We start from the raw sequence: 16,277 nt of genomic DNA, 5'->3' as shown, positions 1-16,277 counted from the left end.
TTCTAATTATTACAAGAATTTCTTTTGTCTTGTATGAAAATATTCAAATAACATTTTTATTAAATTTATCCTTATAAAAAGTTATATTTTACATTTCATACCCAATATTATTCCGTACCTTTTCAATATTTAATTTTAGTTATAAAAATTCAGTGAGACAAAAATATCAGCCAACGCTTTAAATATATTTAACCGGGCGTATTTAAGCTATTTCATTCCTAAAAGATAAATTTATAGGAAACGTTGATTAATATTACATAAGTATTTTAATGTTTACGTTAAAAATATCGTAGGTACACAATCAAAAACATATATTAATTAATAAAAAGTCCTTAAAACTAAAAATTTATATCTCCCTTTATATTTATTTAAATATGGATATGATGAAAATTAGAATACCTACTAATATTAATTTTATATTTTTTACAACAAAGTAAATTCAACAGAATATAAATATTGTGAATGTAGAATTAGCATTTGGTTTTTTTTTTTATTTGTTAAAAAAAAAATTATAAAATTAAAAGTATAAATTGATCCGTCTAAAAATAATTCTAATTAAAATTATTTATTTTTAAAGAAAAGAACTTTTTTTTATAACTATATAAATTTGACATAGGTAGCGACATCTTTACAAGTTAATTTTATACAACTAAGTTAAAAGCGGCGACGAGCTTTTCTTGATTGAAATGTATAGATGGCAGTACCAATCCGAAAATATTTAAAAACCAAACATTCCAAGTAAGACAATAATGGATTTTATGCAATACTACTTCAAAAATGTTCGTGAGCTTGAAGTTTGAATCCTATTGAACTTTTTATTGAATTTTAGGTTTTAATTCAGCTTATTATTTTCTTAAATGTTGAGCTGTAATTGTTAACTATTCATAAAAAATATTTAAAAGTCAAGAAGAATCTTGCATATTTCTAGAACCATAATTCCAATAATGCAGATATTTAAATAATATTACTGGTATTGTAAAAAAATATTTTATCTTCAAAGAGAAAAGACAATTTCTTCAATTGCAATTTAATCTGTAATCAGTTTGGATTTTTTTTACAATGGCAAGAACTAGATGTTATGTTATTAAATATGATATGTCAAATTAGAACTTAAATTTCTAATTTTGTCAAAACTGATATCAAAAAGTGAACATAAATGAATTATTTCACGATATGAAATAGCTAAACAGTAGTTTTTTCATTCCAGAAGTATATTAAACAATTTTCCCGGCAAAAATGGTTCCCGTACTTAGATAATTGTAATATTCCTAACATGTATTGGGATGCCTTTATATCGTGACAGCTTTAGAAAAAGGAAAACAAAATTATATTTTGCGTGCCATACATGAGACTTAGCGAAAATGTTTTCTAAGACCATAACCAGTAAAGATTCGTTTTTGGAACAAACAAAGGCTGCAAGGGAAGAACGTGCACTTGAAAAGAAACGGGAACAGTCAGCAATTAAAATTCAGTCTATGATACGTGGTTGGCTCGCTAAACAAAGATTTAATAAAATTATTCTGTAAGTATTAAGTTTTATTATCTTACAGTAACACATAATAATGGCAGATCAGTGACTTTACTGCATCATCATTGAAATTGTTATTGACGTCAAATAGTCTAGTTAGACAAAATTTATTGATATAAGTATGACTCCTTGTTTTAGATACGATTTTGATCAGCTATTGCCCGAATACGCAAGCCAGGGTTCCCAAGATGAACCCCAGCAACCAGAGTTGATCCAGGCTTTGGATGTATTTAGATTAGCTTGTCGCCTTTTTCTTGTTTTTAAACAACAGAGGGATAAGAAGAGGTTTGAAAAGCTATGCAAATATATCGTTCAAAGCCTACACTCCGAATCAGTCAAGATATCATATGTTGGCGTTTTTCTCAATAAAGAGTACAGGTAATTATTTAAAAAAAATATGACTAGTTCATTTTTGTTTCTCAGTTATATAGGAAAATTTCTAATAAAAAGTATGGATATAAATATATATATTTTGAAAAATAATTGGCTTTAGGTTTTGGATACATATATATATATAAGCTAAGAATTGTCATATATATAACAATTTATTGTTTGTTTACTCTAACTTCTTATTTCATTATCAACTTTCAATTACTGTCTGTAATGTAAAGTGAATTATTGTTCCTACATTTTTTTGTTTTTTACAACTTGTTACTGTTTTGTTACAACTTTTGGTTCTAATTAATTTTAGAATTTATAATGAGAATTCTTGTAATATATTTTTAGTTTTTAATATTATTGCTTCAAAACAGTATTTATTTTTCTGTATAGAGAATGAAAATTTTAATTAAAACAACCTGTTCACTGATATTTCAGTTTTCGTTGGATAGCTCACATAAAGGATTTGTTATACAAATGCTGTCAATATCTTGAGGAACTGAAACCAGAATCACCTCTGGACATGCAAAGCATTTTGATACACCTTCACACATTGCTAGCATTCACAGCTACAAATACTTGGGCTTTGACGAGGCTAAAAAACTTTGAGAAACTTCGAGGAGGGATGACACAGTTGTGTGCTAATGTTATGGGTTCATTGTTTCACAGAGGATATTATTTAACACTTAAGGTATACAATTAATATTTGTTTTTTTGAGAATAAATTTAAATATAGAATATTGTCCAATAATAATGTACAATGGTACTAATTTATGATCGAATTTTACAGTCATTACTTCTTCGTGGACTCTGCAGGGAAAAGGTGGCCCTAAAAAATATAGCTCTGACAGCAATAGTGACATTGGCCTTACGACCATTAGTATCTGCTCAGTTCTCAGAAAAGCTACTCACTATGTATATAATTCAAATACTATCTGTACCTACACTGGTTTTTCACATGCAACAGATATCACCTGAGGTTTGTATATATATAATATTCATATGAATATTCTTTATTTTTCATATAAATTTTTGTTTGACAATTCACCAGAAATACTATCTAAATAAAAGTATTTTTTAGTCTATGGCAGCATTCCGAACACATTCTATGTTTGACAAGTGCATTGAGTTTCTAAGCGCAGATCAGAACATGAGAATTGTATTTAATACATTGGAGGGGAACTATGCTTTGTGTTTGTTGGCCAACTTGACACAGCTGGCCTATACAGAGAGGGATTACGCTCAGCCTTCAACATACTATCCAACTTTTGTGGTAAGAATATTTTTTAATAGTCGCTTTGTCATTTAAGAGCTCCTATGTCTATAAAAATTTAAGGAATCCTTTTAATATTAAAAAATCAAAGGCATTTGTCCAATGTATACATGTGTCTTTTTCTAAGAATAAAAAAAAAAAATAATAAGTTACCTTATGTGCCTTTTGGAGTGTAATATTTTCTAACATGTGGTAGTTAGTATATTGAATTAATTGTTATAATCAGTCCATTACATAGAAATAAGAAGGTTCAATGACATTAGTAACTACACCACTGGATCTCCATGTTTCTAGACAAATAAATGAAAAGATTATCTAAATGTTTTAATTTTATTAAAATTATATTAATGAATATATATATATACATGCCTATACTAGGAAGTACATTGATTTGGGCTCATTGTTAAAAATAAATAAAAATATATAGTTAGTATACACTAATAGAAATGTTTTCTTTCACAGTTGGTAGTGTCACGTTTTCTAGATAGCTGTCAGCAATACGTCGTCTGCAAGAAGAGCAATCTCAGTAAATGGCATCCCATACTGGGCTGGTTTTCACAGAGTTTTGATATGTATTTACCTCTCGCTATGGGGAATTTAAGGACACAGTTGTCATTGTTATGGGGCGTACCAATGTTGAAGAAGTTACTTGGGGTCCCGTTGAAGGAGATGTTGGAGGCCGGTGTGTCGGATGAGGCTGGACCTTCGAATCCATCCACACCGTTACAGAGCAACCCCGCATCGTTTATAAGGAGGGCGATTGAGGCTAGGACTAACAGGTATATATACCTTGTAGTATTACAAATGAACATTACTTAGAGCTGAAACTGGTCAAAACTACCCTTCAAAAATTTTTCATAGTAGATATAGTGATAAGTATAGGTAATCTTTCCATCTTATTTTAAGCAACTAAGGAGCACTACTTAATACAATTAATAAAATTCAAATTAATATATTGTGTAATGTCAAGACACACACTCGGGTATGCTGAATGTGTTATATAAATTGTACAGACTTAAACTGTCCACTGATTCTATAAACATTTTAAGAGGATTCTAAAGTAATACAAACATCTGCTAGTATAGAGAAAACGTTAAATATCTGTTATAATATTTTCTAAGTATGACATGTCATTTTCCAAAGATTGTTGGTTGAGAGATATTTGTAATTATGTTTTTATTTTCTCTATTTTCCAGATCTAATTCGAATAAAAACTTCAGGAAGCTGGGATCTCCGGATTGCACTAAAATTGCTCTCATATGCTCTATGTACCACACGGCTCTTCATACAATGACTCAAGTTAAATTGGATATTTTGACTGGTGAGACGCTTATTTGAAGTTCCACTGAGCAGTTTTGGGATTTTTTTTGCGTTTTTTTTTAACTAATCATGATTTTTTTTTATTACTGTTTTTTAATTCATTTCGGTTCAATGACTGTACCTACTGGAAGTTCTGATCTCTATTAGATAAACGGTTTCCAAAACACAACTATGATATCAAAGTATACTATTCATTTAGAAAGTTATCTTCTGCGCCTGTGATCACAGACTATACAGAAATATTCATAAAACCTTATAGTTTAAAAGTAAAGTTTATTATTATTTTAAACTACATACACCCGACGTTTCGGTTACTTTGCAGCAACCGTGATCACGGGCGGACGAGATGAGAATTGTATCGCGTAGTGAATCCGAAAATATTAGTTTGATTTAAATGAATACTCGCGAAAGTCTTAGACATCATTAGTTATAAAGTACTTTCCAATAATATAATACAATATTTTCCAGGTCTTTGCAACCAGGACGAGATCCTGTACTCCCTGTGGCTGTTCCTGTGCACTCTGGGTCCGAACTGCGGTTTAAAGGCCTTCATCGACCTCCTGACCCTCAACACCAAGGCCACAGCACCGGAGTTCCAAATGCTCGTCCTATTCGCTGATTGTATGACGCACTATGTGACGTAAGTTGGTTAATAAGCCCATGATACTGATATAAAACTAATAACAATATATTTACATATTTTGCTATAACAAGGTGAATATTTTTATAAATAATTTGTATTAAATATAAATTTCCTACCTATATTATTATTTTTTTACATATAAATTAGCATTTTGATGTATTTTTTTTATATATGCCTGAAAACATTAATATTTTTATGTAATAAATCCGTATATTATAATGTGTGTTTGTAATTAATTTCAGAATTTTAGACGACCTGGAAATGTATGAGAAGCAAGATCCGTTTAAGCTGCAGGACTTCGTGAACATGTCGCAATTCCTGAACATGTTCATATACAAGTCGATCACGGGCCAGTTGTTTGGTGAGCATGTATCACTTGTTATCATCGGGAAATGTTTAAATAACTGTTTAGTCAATTATTATATGAGATCATTAAATTTGTTCCCCGAATATTATTTATAATTATATTTAAATATAAAGTAACATACAAAAACAGCTCTAGTTTATAACAACGCAAAGATATATAAATTTTTGTTAACATTATATATTAATACCACATCAATTTAAACTAACAAGCACTTCTTGAGCACAAACAAAGACAACCGATATAAGGATACGTCGACTGAGACAACTAGAGACAGCAAAAAAAATGACATCTAAAATTATATTAAATAATTAAATATATATGTTGCAGATCTCAAAACTATCCAGAACAACGAGGTTTTTACGTCGCTCCATACATTATTACTGGCGCTGTATAGACGCGACTGTCGCCGACCGTACGCTCCGCCCCACCACTGGCTGGTCAAGGAGATTAGGGACACGCACTTCATGGCTGACTTGGAGAAGGGGAAGAAACCTCAACAGGTCATAGAAATTTGCATAGAATTGGGCATTCGCATGAAAATGAATTTGCGAATAAAGTTCAGTTTATAAATTATTTGATGCGCATAAAATACATAAGTAAGATTGAAATTTAATTTTTACAAATAATTGTTAAATAAATAAAAGTGGTCCGATACGATACAAACATCACGTGATGTGAAACGTCAGGTGTGACGTCACTGTGCATATTATGGGAGTGTTTATAAAAACATTCAGTGAGAGGATCGGCGCGAACAAATTTGAATGGAATATGCACAATGACGTCACATACGCTAGAAGGAGCTACCTGTTGGTTAATTTTTTTTTATTGTTAAATTGTTTAAATGTTTATGATAAAATAAAAATAAAAAATCTTAAATAAAAAAAAATGAAAACCATGAAACGTAACTATTTAATGGATTGAAAAATCATGGAAAAACCCAATTGTCTAGCGTAGTAGATCTATTAGATAGATACATCTATTTTAAGTTTCTCTTCATATTGTGCAGAATTCAGTATCGTGCAGGGAATATAGCATGCTTCACTGTAGCTTCTATATAAGAAACACATTTTTAATCATCATAGAAATAATTAATGTTAAAAAATACAAAAAATTGTTTATTTTCAATATTAAAAATATATTTTGGATAATACAACATCGTATACAGGCATAAACAGTCTCCCGTGGTTATCTTAGAAATATAATATTATAGAATGATTATTTAGATATTTTTTTCCACTGCATGCGGAGACTGGCTGCTCGCCGTCTTGATCACTGTTTATATATTTTAATGATGTTGTCAGGTCCTGGTACAAAAAACGCCGCATATGATAGCTCACGGTGAACGAGTCCGGCTGTTTAGGAGAGCCGTTGCTGATGAGAAGGTGCCATACTTCTAGCATTATAACTTAATATGACAGGAAGTCTTAATGAGTCCTATCATTAGTATAGTTTTATTTAAATGTTTTATGACTTAAAGAAAAATAATTATTATATGTCATTTGATATTTCCATACAGAATAAAGTGAAAAAAAAAATGGACTAAAAAATTCTTCGAGAAGACATAGTTCGAACCTTGTTCTACCAGAAATTGGTTATCAATTCAGTTCGCTAACTGAGCTGTCGGGCCTGGCTCAAATTTCAATAATTCCCAGGTGGTGCTAGGTCTGACGGAGCGTGCGTGCGGAGGTCGATCTACGCTGGTCACGGTCCGTCGGACGCGTCTCGTTGAGGACGGATATAGACAGCTGGCAGCTCTGCCCAGCCGAGCTCTGAGAGCTGTGGTCAGGGTGAGGTTCATCAACGAGCAGGGGCTGGACGAGGCCGGCATAGACCAAGATGGCGTCTTTAAAGGTGTGCGACAAGAATATATTGACACCCGTTATTGTGATGATTCGTTATATCGCCTTCTCGTTTGTAACCATCATAGCTTCCAACTTCTATCACACTAGCAAGGAATTATTGGTATTTATTTGGCATTGTTGCGAACTAAAAATCATTTTGCTTATTATACTTTTCTAGAACATTTTTGGTTAGGACCATAACATGTTCAGTTACGACTAAAATAAACACTTTAAAAGTCTAGGTCGGTTTAACTTCAAATTATTTAAAATTGCATGTAGTTCTATATAATAATTGCTATGAAACATTCCATATAATATTGCAGAGTTCCTCGAGGAGACCATAAAGCGTGTATTTGATCCGTCATTGAATCTGTTCCGCGTGACGAGCGAGGAGCGTCTCTATCCCTCACCGACGTCATGCTTACAAGAAAACCACCTGCAACTGTTCGAGTTCATTGGCAGGATGTTGGGGAAAGCCGTCTATGAGGTTATTGATACTTAATGAGGTCTTAGACTCTAGCGAGCATTCATATACATGGATATTATATTTTCGGATTACAACGCGTTTATTAAAATTTTAAACTACATACACCCTTAGTTTTTATGAGAGATGAGAATTTAAAAAATAATAAAAAAACGCGTGCTCATCCGAAAATATTAGTTCCATTACAATAAATACATGCTCTGTTATATGAACTCGATTGTTATATCTAAAGTTGAATTATAATGCGAACTGATGGAAGCTAGTTCCACCCGCAGTCACTACAGATTCGGTTCGCTTATCACATTATAAGACCGATCTTGTATATAAATGAATTTACATACAACGAAAAGACAAAAAACTGAATATTCCAAACACAAGAGTTAAAGTTCTCACATAACACTAAATATTAGACACAAAAGTCTCAGTACTCCATGGGTTCGCCGTGCGGGTGCCGGGTCCATCGTTGCAGGGAGAGGAGCTTCAACAATTCCTGGGACTAGCGACCCAGGTGTAGGTTTAAGGGGAACCTAACTAACGCGCGTTAAATGCTCACCTCCACTGTCCAAGTTCCTTTCTCTGCCTAACCAAATTTGAAACGAGTCTGCTAGGGTTGCCTTCGAAGAATGTCCTTGTTAAAATCGATAAATTCATGTAAATTTTAAATTTCCTATTAATCATCAGGGTATAGTGGTGGATGTGCCGTTCGCTTCGTTCTTCCTGAGCCAGGTTTTAGGTCAGACGACTCAAGCTCTGTACAGCTGGATCGATGAGCTGCCATCGCTTGACAAAGACCTGTACAGAAGCCTCACATATATAAAACATTTCCAGGTGTTTATTTCTTCATGTTTAGTATAGACCTAGAATCATCTGTCCAGGTGTATTAAAAGATCTGTTGAGATGGAAAAATTTTCATCTGAACGGAAGACTTAAAAACTGTAGACGATAATTTTGAATTTTATTTCATTTTATTAAATTTTTTTTATCAATTATCTCTGAATTATTAGAAATAATCTATTTTGTTAATTTAAATCCATATAACTATTTTGATTTTCCTGTTTAAATTAATTTGTGACATTAATACTATTTCTTGTATATCATACTGTATGTATATATCCTTATAAGTGTTACAATGACTGTGTTTCAGGGTGACATATCGTCCTTGGAACTAACGTTTTCTGTGGACGAAGAGAGGCTAGGGGAGATCGTGACTCACGAACTGGTGCCAGGAGGGAAGTGTATACCGGTTACTAATGAGAACAAGTGAGTTAACCGACTCCACAAGTAGCCTTCCTGATCACCCCGCATCAGCTTGCTGTATTAGATATATGGAGAATGTTTTTTTTTTATTATAACTCCATATATATATATATATATATATATATATTGAGTAATAATTATTGTAATTCTTTTTTAAATAGATTTATATCTGAAATTTTACTAATTTATCAAAATACAACACCTTTATAACAAATAAAAGCACTCACCGAAATCCTAATAGAACAGACATGAGGCTAGAAGTGAATGAAATATTTATTCCATTAATAACTAGTAGCACAATATTTCGCACGAGCCTTATCTACATAGAAACGGAACATTCATTGAACATTATAATTTACTTTGTTACAGAATAAACTACATACACCTGATGGCTCACTTCAGGATGCACACGCAGATAAAGGATCAGACCAACGCTTTCATTGTGGGCTTTAGGACGATCATTAACCCGGAGTGGCTCTCGCTGTTCTCTACCCCGGAGGTAACTTAATAAACAGTATATTATGTTTATATATACATGTGTGTGTGTGTGAGTATAGGAGTGTATTAGTGTGCGTGCGTGCAAGCGTCTGTGCGTGTGCGTGTGTGTGTGTGTGTGTGTCTAGTACAGCGTCAACAATCATTACTGTTATAACAAAGTCGCATCATTACGAAATACGCAGTGCTTTCAGCTTTTAATGTTACGTGAGTAGATTTGTGAATGATAACCTGAAAGGGCTCCGTGTGTTGTAACACATTGTGTGAGGGCGCGCCGATTTAATTATTCTGTTCATTAAATCTCAATCGGTGTTTATTTTTTATCTGTATTCTATTGACGCTATCTTTCACCCGCGCGCGTCTGTCCGCGTGTTACAGCTGCAGCGCCTCATCAGCGGCGACAACGTGCCCTTGGACCTGCGCGACCTGCGGCGGCACACGCAGTACTACGGCGGCTTCCACGACTCGCACCGCGTCGTGTGTTGGCTGTGGGACGTGCTGCAGAGAGACTTCACAGAGAACGAACGAGCAATGTTCCTTAAGGTACTGAATAAAATGTTAGAAGCTAAAGAGATCTGAGACTTTCGCGATTACTACGCGTATTTTATTACTTAAAAACTACATATTCCTGACGTTTAGGTTATTTTGCAGCAACCGTGATCACGCGCAGACGAGGTGTTATAAAAATAATAAAGAGCACTATTGACTTCCGGTTAACATTCGCGTCATAGCCTATTAAAGTCACTCATTTGTTTAAGAAGAACAGCGTCAATTAAAAATATTACGGCTGAGAAATATAAGCTATACAAAACCTCCAGCCGATCACTGTCCGCCGTACAGCCGACTCAACATTTTAAAACCGATTGCTAAACAGTACAAGCAGATTGTTACACGTGTATTCTATGTCGCGTTATAACTGACCCTTATCATGAGTTCCATCGTCAAACTGAACACGAGCCGTTTCCAAGTTTGATAAATAAATTGTCTCCCGTAATAGTATCACGGCAGGGCTGTGATATATTGGCTTCACAACTTATTTAAAATTGCATAATATTTTTTTTCATATTTTATTCAGTTACGGCACAGACGGTATACGCCCCGTCGGTCAGTCAACACATCCACTGTTTCAACAGACTATATTCTCTTAGTCCAAACGAAGTCACTACCAAAAACTAGTATTTAACAATAGCCATAGCCAATAAGATAATTTCTTAATATATCATCGGTTTATAATGTATATGATTTAAATGTGACTAATGTTTTCCGATTACTACCCATTGCTTTATTATTGTAAAGACTACATCCTCCCGACGTTTCGGTTACTCCGAGAATCTCATCACATCTCGTCCGCCCGTGATAACGGTTGCTGCAAAGTAACCGAAAAATCGGGTGTATGTAGTTTAAATTGTAACAAACGCGTAGTAATCGGAAAATATTAGTTTCATTTAAATAAATACTCGCCAGTCTAAGATCTCATAATGTATATGATATACATATATATGTGTATTTGTTTATAGTTCGTGACGTCATGCTCCAAGCCCCCAGTGTTGGGCTTCGCTCATCTGAAGCCGCCGTTTTCTATCCGCTGCGTCGAGGTCGGTGACGACGAGGACACGGGGGATACTATTGGTGACTGTCACACTATTTTATTCATAAATTAATAATATTCTATTGTAAGAGAATTATATAGTAGACGTCGTGGTGGCCGAGAGGTTAGAGATCCGCCTCTCATACATGAGGGCGCAGGTTCGAAACCAGGCAAGTACCAATGTGACTTTTTAACAGTATTTAGACATAACTGATAGACGGTGAAGGAAAACATCAAAGGAAACCTGGACTTATAATTTCAAATTGTTAGTTTGAAATCGCCAACTCGTCTTGAGCGAGCGTTGTGATTAATGCTCTAACCTTCTCCATGTGAGAAGAGGCCTATACTCAGCAGTGAGCTCCAATAGGCTGGTGATGATGAAGTGAATAATATATAAGCTATTTTGTTGAAGTCATTCAAGATGTGTATTGAGCTATTCTCGACTCACACTAAGCAGTATATAACATAGGTTCATAACAACTAGTACAGCTTTCTTAAAGCAATTTATTTAATTTTATTGTTATATTGTCTTTATTTGTGTATTTAAAAATATTGCCGATAAAATATCTCCTTTTCCTTCGTTTAAATAAAATAAAATTTCCATTAATTTGTTGGAAATTTCTCATTATAATAAATTATTATTGGCCATTTCAATATATAAGTGATCATAATCTGTGTTGTATTTTAATTTCAGGGAGCGTTATACGAGGCTTCTTCACAATAAGGAAGAAGGACCCCCTGAACAGACTACCGACGTCGTCGACGTGTTTCAATCTACTTAAACTACCGAACTACCAAAAGAGAAGTACACTGCGAGATAAACTGCGGTACGCGGTTAATTGTAACACAGGTTTCGAACTATCTTAAAATATTAAAAAGATGCAAATGCACGAATTTATGTAAAATAAAAACATGAAGTATAGTCGCCACAAATGTAACATAGATGGCGCTGAACTTGTAACAATTTTAAGTTTTCAACGAAGATCTTCATTTTATGCCAAAACATATTTTTAAAAGCTCCAAATGTTCTCGGGGACTTGAGACAAACACATCACGGTTAGTCTTGTGTATATATTTTAAAAGGAACTTGTAATTGTACTGTTTTAAAATTTTACTTGTATTTTTAGTTTTTCTGTTCACGATGTGTTTGTAAGTCATAATACATGCATCTGTTTTTCTACACAATATTTTTATATATACTTGAAAAAAAATATATAACATTGATTAAGATGAATAATATAAAGTAAAAGTAAGATCAGAATTTATGTATGTATATAAATTGAATAGTTAAATTTGGACTGTCATTTACCATATTCAATGAAAGTGAATCCGTGAACTCGATGTTAGTCTTAATAATATATATTTTTTAATTTATTTAATGGCCAGTATGTGATGTACGCACTATACATAATTTTTAATATCTCTATATATAATGTATGTCGCTTTGTAAACAATGTATCATTTACCAAACGCTAGTATAAAATTCAAAGCTGTCACATTTCCAGTCCCAAAATAAATAGGTATATAGAAAATAAAATGTTATCTAAAGCTGATATTGTGTGTGAAAAATAAATTATTCTTATAATAAACGGTCGGTCACCTTTGAAATGATATCAGTTGTTAACAATTTTCTATATATCTTATACACACACACACATATATATATATGTGTGTGTGTGTCTAGTGGGCCTTTGGTGTTGTCAGCTACATATTAGCACATTTCGCTGTGTAATTGCAAAAATCGTAAAGTTTTTAATGACTCATGTTATATGTATATATGAATGTATTGTGTAATAGTTTTATAGAGCTTCAACAATGCGCATGGACCCTGTGTCGTGTCTTCAACTGATTATATCGGTTTCGAGATAAAGTTAGTTTCATATTAAAAGAAAAACAGGGAATCATTAGTAAATGTATCGAAAAGATGTCTCTCACTGTACAGGGAGGAGAATTATACGTCATTTTAGTGTGTTTTTTTTCTTTAATTTTGGTAAAACTTGTCTCAATCGATACGAATTATTTAATTCACTCGACATTGTAAAAATATATATTAATTTTTTTTTTTTTGAGAAATGTTTATTATTGTAGTAAAGTTTACGTTTTGTTGTTATTTTTAGTTAAATTTATTTCCTGATCTGTAATGTACTGTATATAGACGTGGGGGGAGGTGTTTTGTAGTGGTGTTCCCATTTTCACTTGTATCTTAAGTGTTTATTAATCTATACATATTTAGAACATTGTAAGATATATTTTGTACTAGCCACGTAAATATGTTGTATAACACAATGTGATTCTCTGTGATAAAATAATTCGTATTTATAAACGGCTATTTTATTTATCGACACCTATTAAAATAATATTATTGAGCTAAAAGTTTTAATTGAAAAAATTAATTCCGTTTCGTGACGATAGTTGATAAAATCAAGTTGGCTTTAAGTTTTTAAATGAAATGAGTATAATGACTAAGACCTAAAACATTTTCTTACCTCGGCTATTGTCACAGTTGGTAAAGTTTATCAAATACATATCATCTGAAAGTTATTTCGAAAATGGAAAACAATTTTTCATCTATAATTTAGTATTTTTAAGAAACCGAAATATACGAACATTCATAGTGTTTTTCCTTATTTTAAGCAATAAACACCAGTAAGTTTATATTTAAGAGGAGTTTTACAAATATGGTGGTTATTAATTTAAATTTACGGTTATCTGAAGGATTTTGCGTTTGAAATGATTAAAGACACGAAACTATTTTCAAACGCAATCGTGTTGTACGTTTTTGGAACAAAAGTTCAATAACTTTTTAATAGTTTAGAAAAAGAGTATTTAAGAATTATATTGTATCGTCTGCACATTTTTCAGGGTAGTGTTTATGTGAAGTAAAGTTTGATATAAAGTTTTAATTTTAAATGTTGTTAGTTTCGCTGCTACTCAACTAGCGTTTACTGCAATATAATAATAAACATTCTTCAAATTTATCTTTATTTATTATTCATTTTAAATAGAAGGAGGGATATAATGTTTAGAAAAAAATGGGTGGCGCAGAATTCTACGTATTGAGTTGAACACAAGGCATGCGAAGCAAGCCAAAGCCAACATCAAGCCGAGCAGCTGTTCTTTGCGTCGTCGCCATTGTTATTTCCTATCTCATTCTCTCACCGCTTCCTCCCCCTACCGAACCGAGACGAGCCAGTCTCGCTCGATTTTCAAAGCGTGCGGACGGTCGAGTTAGACTCGAGAATAATAATAATTTATTACGGTCCATCCTTTGTCCTGAAACACTTTAAACTTATAACCTAACTACCTCCACGCTGCAGGCCTTAGAAAACGATCTAGTATAACGTGCAATTAACGGGTGTATTTGACAGGTGTCCCGTTTTACCGTGTAGTGCATTGAGTGATTCCCGCATAGTCGTTCGAGCATGAATAATGAAGAAGTAAGAAGTGCTAGCGTCGCGTGTCAAGCTGGAGCGGTCTGGTGATCAGAGCTGGGGGCGCAGTGCGTGGGACGTGTGATGAGTCCGCGGTGACGGCTCGCCGTACAGCGGGTGGATGGCGGCTGTAAGCGGCCCCGCGCGGCACTCTCGCGTCTCCATGAGTGTGTCCATGTCGCTGATGCAGGGCGGTACGCAGAGCGCGCCGCAGGGCGCCATCCTGGCGGCGGCGGCGCCCTACTACCAGACGCCGGCCATACCCACAGACGTGCAGCCCGATCGCCCTATAGGCTACGGCGCCTTCGGAGTAGTATGGTGAGTCATGCTCGGTGAAACACTTCTTCTATAACATAACATTTCTTTATTTTTTGTCCTCAATCTGTAAAACAATAGGTAACACAAATGTAAACCTGAAAAGGTGGTCTGATAAATATTTATATCATCCCTTGGCCCAAGAATTATTCCTCTATATTAAGTAAATTCAATATTAGTTTTAAAGTTAGGCTTAACTGTTGCAAAACTTGCTTCCTTTCGGTGAGGTCTTTATTATTTGAGATCAAATAAATGAACTATATATTAAATATAACTATATAATAAATTTGCCAAAAACTTTACAATTATCACATAAATTTTGAGTAAAACAAGTTTGACATTAGTATTTTTATGAATATTCTTATTCTTGATTTCTTAGTATAACTGTATGTTCAAAGTTATGTATAATAAAAAAATTCAGGTCCCGCCACACCATGCTCTAGTCATCTGTCTGATGTCAAAAAAAAGTTAAAAGTTTGTATTTAAAAAAATAATTTTGTATATGAAGAGAATATATGAAAATCAATCAATTTCTTTATTGTTATATAACATGAGAAATGTCGCTTATGGTTATGACCCACAGGAATAACAGTGGCCATTGTCAGTTGTCACAATGCAATATGCATAGCACGACCAGGCATTCAAACACAATTGCTTATTAGCATTGCACCCATATAAATAAAATTCATTGTGGGGCTGCAAAAAAAATTTTATATATTTATTTGTTATTTGTATTTAAACTGGTATTCCAAAACGAAAAATATTCATTTATACATAGACTCCATATATTTTTTAATCTGTAGTCCAATTTAAATTGGTCATTTTACATAGGGGATATCAAAAGACGGTGTAAAAATCTAGTTCCAGATGACAATAAACTTGTCAAACTCTTTGATGTCAATTTAGAATTATGTCAACTGTACTGCAGCAATTGTATGACAGTCAGAGGAAACAAATTGAAATTTTAATCATCCCTAAAATTTTATTTCTCTGTTAATCAGAAATGGTTATACTGAAAATGAAATTATGCTCGGTTTTATTTTTGGTTGTATACATCTGTTTTAAGGGTCCAGGTGTTTGGTAGCCCTAGGGACTATTGGAATTATAAAGGAAAGAAAACGAACCATTTTGATTAGGGCTTCCGCACTCCTACTTATCGAAACAGCTGTAATGGCTTTACGCGATTCGATCTTTGTTGAGATCGGTATTCGAATGCGACATCCAAAATATAAGCTGGAGTTGGTGACCACTTCTGGGGTCCGCCACGTCGGAAATAGCTTAGAAAATTATAGTAATAATAGTATGGCTTACCTATAGAACATTAAACAATTGTAATGAAACGAGGTTGTGAAGGATT

At 33.5% G+C, this 16,277-nt stretch overlaps 2 protein-coding genes across 2 annotated transcripts in view; both read left to right on the top strand.

The window, feature by feature from the left end:
- Positions 1 to 1,098: 1,098 nt before the first annotated feature.
- On the top strand, positions 1,099 to 13,497 carry LOC116767271 (ubiquitin-protein ligase E3B). Its single transcript, XM_061527225.1, has 19 exons — positions 1,099 to 1,522; positions 1,667 to 1,906; positions 2,345 to 2,597; positions 2,697 to 2,885; positions 2,988 to 3,179; positions 3,642 to 3,958; positions 4,376 to 4,500; positions 4,968 to 5,139; positions 5,385 to 5,503; positions 5,837 to 6,009; positions 6,811 to 6,891; positions 7,162 to 7,360; positions 7,674 to 7,837; positions 8,516 to 8,662; positions 8,979 to 9,094; positions 9,461 to 9,590; positions 9,965 to 10,129; positions 11,104 to 11,215; positions 11,869 to 13,497. Exons 1-19 carry the CDS (start codon positions 1,362 to 1,364, stop codon positions 12,039 to 12,041), a joined length of 3,228 nt encoding a protein of 1,075 aa, XP_061383209.1. The 5' UTR covers positions 1,099 to 1,361; the 3' UTR covers positions 12,042 to 13,497.
- An 857-nt stretch (positions 13,498 to 14,354) lies between these two features.
- The window catches only part of LOC116767189 (serine/threonine-protein kinase NLK), a 58,895-nt gene continuing 56,972 nt past the window's right edge, over positions 14,355 to 16,277 (top strand). The window contains 1 exon segment of the mRNA XM_032657386.2: positions 14,355 to 14,923. Coding sequence (XP_032513277.1) covers positions 14,727 to 14,923 — 197 coding nt within the window. The 5' untranslated portion in view covers positions 14,355 to 14,726.

The sequence above is a fragment of the Danaus plexippus genome (assembly GCF_018135715.1).
Source record: "Danaus plexippus chromosome 9 unlocalized genomic scaffold, MEX_DaPlex mxdp_24, whole genome shotgun sequence".
NCBI lineage: Eukaryota > Metazoa > Arthropoda > Insecta > Lepidoptera > Nymphalidae > Danaus > Danaus plexippus.
This window is presented reverse-complemented; position numbering and strand designations above follow the sequence as displayed.

Bases quoted from the DNA above. Each gene is read 5' to 3' on its own strand.
- LOC116767271 (XM_061527225.1), top strand. From the start codon at position 1,362: ATGTTTTCTAAGACCATAACCAGTAAAGATTCGTTTTTGGAACAAACA. The intron at 3,959-4,375 runs GTATATATACCT...TCTATTTTCCAG, and splicing joins ATTGAGGCTAGGACTAACAG to ATCTAATTCGAATAAAAACT. The intron at 7,361-7,673 runs GTGTGCGACAAG...ATAATATTGCAG, and splicing joins CCAAGATGGCGTCTTTAAAG to AGTTCCTCGAGGAGACCATA.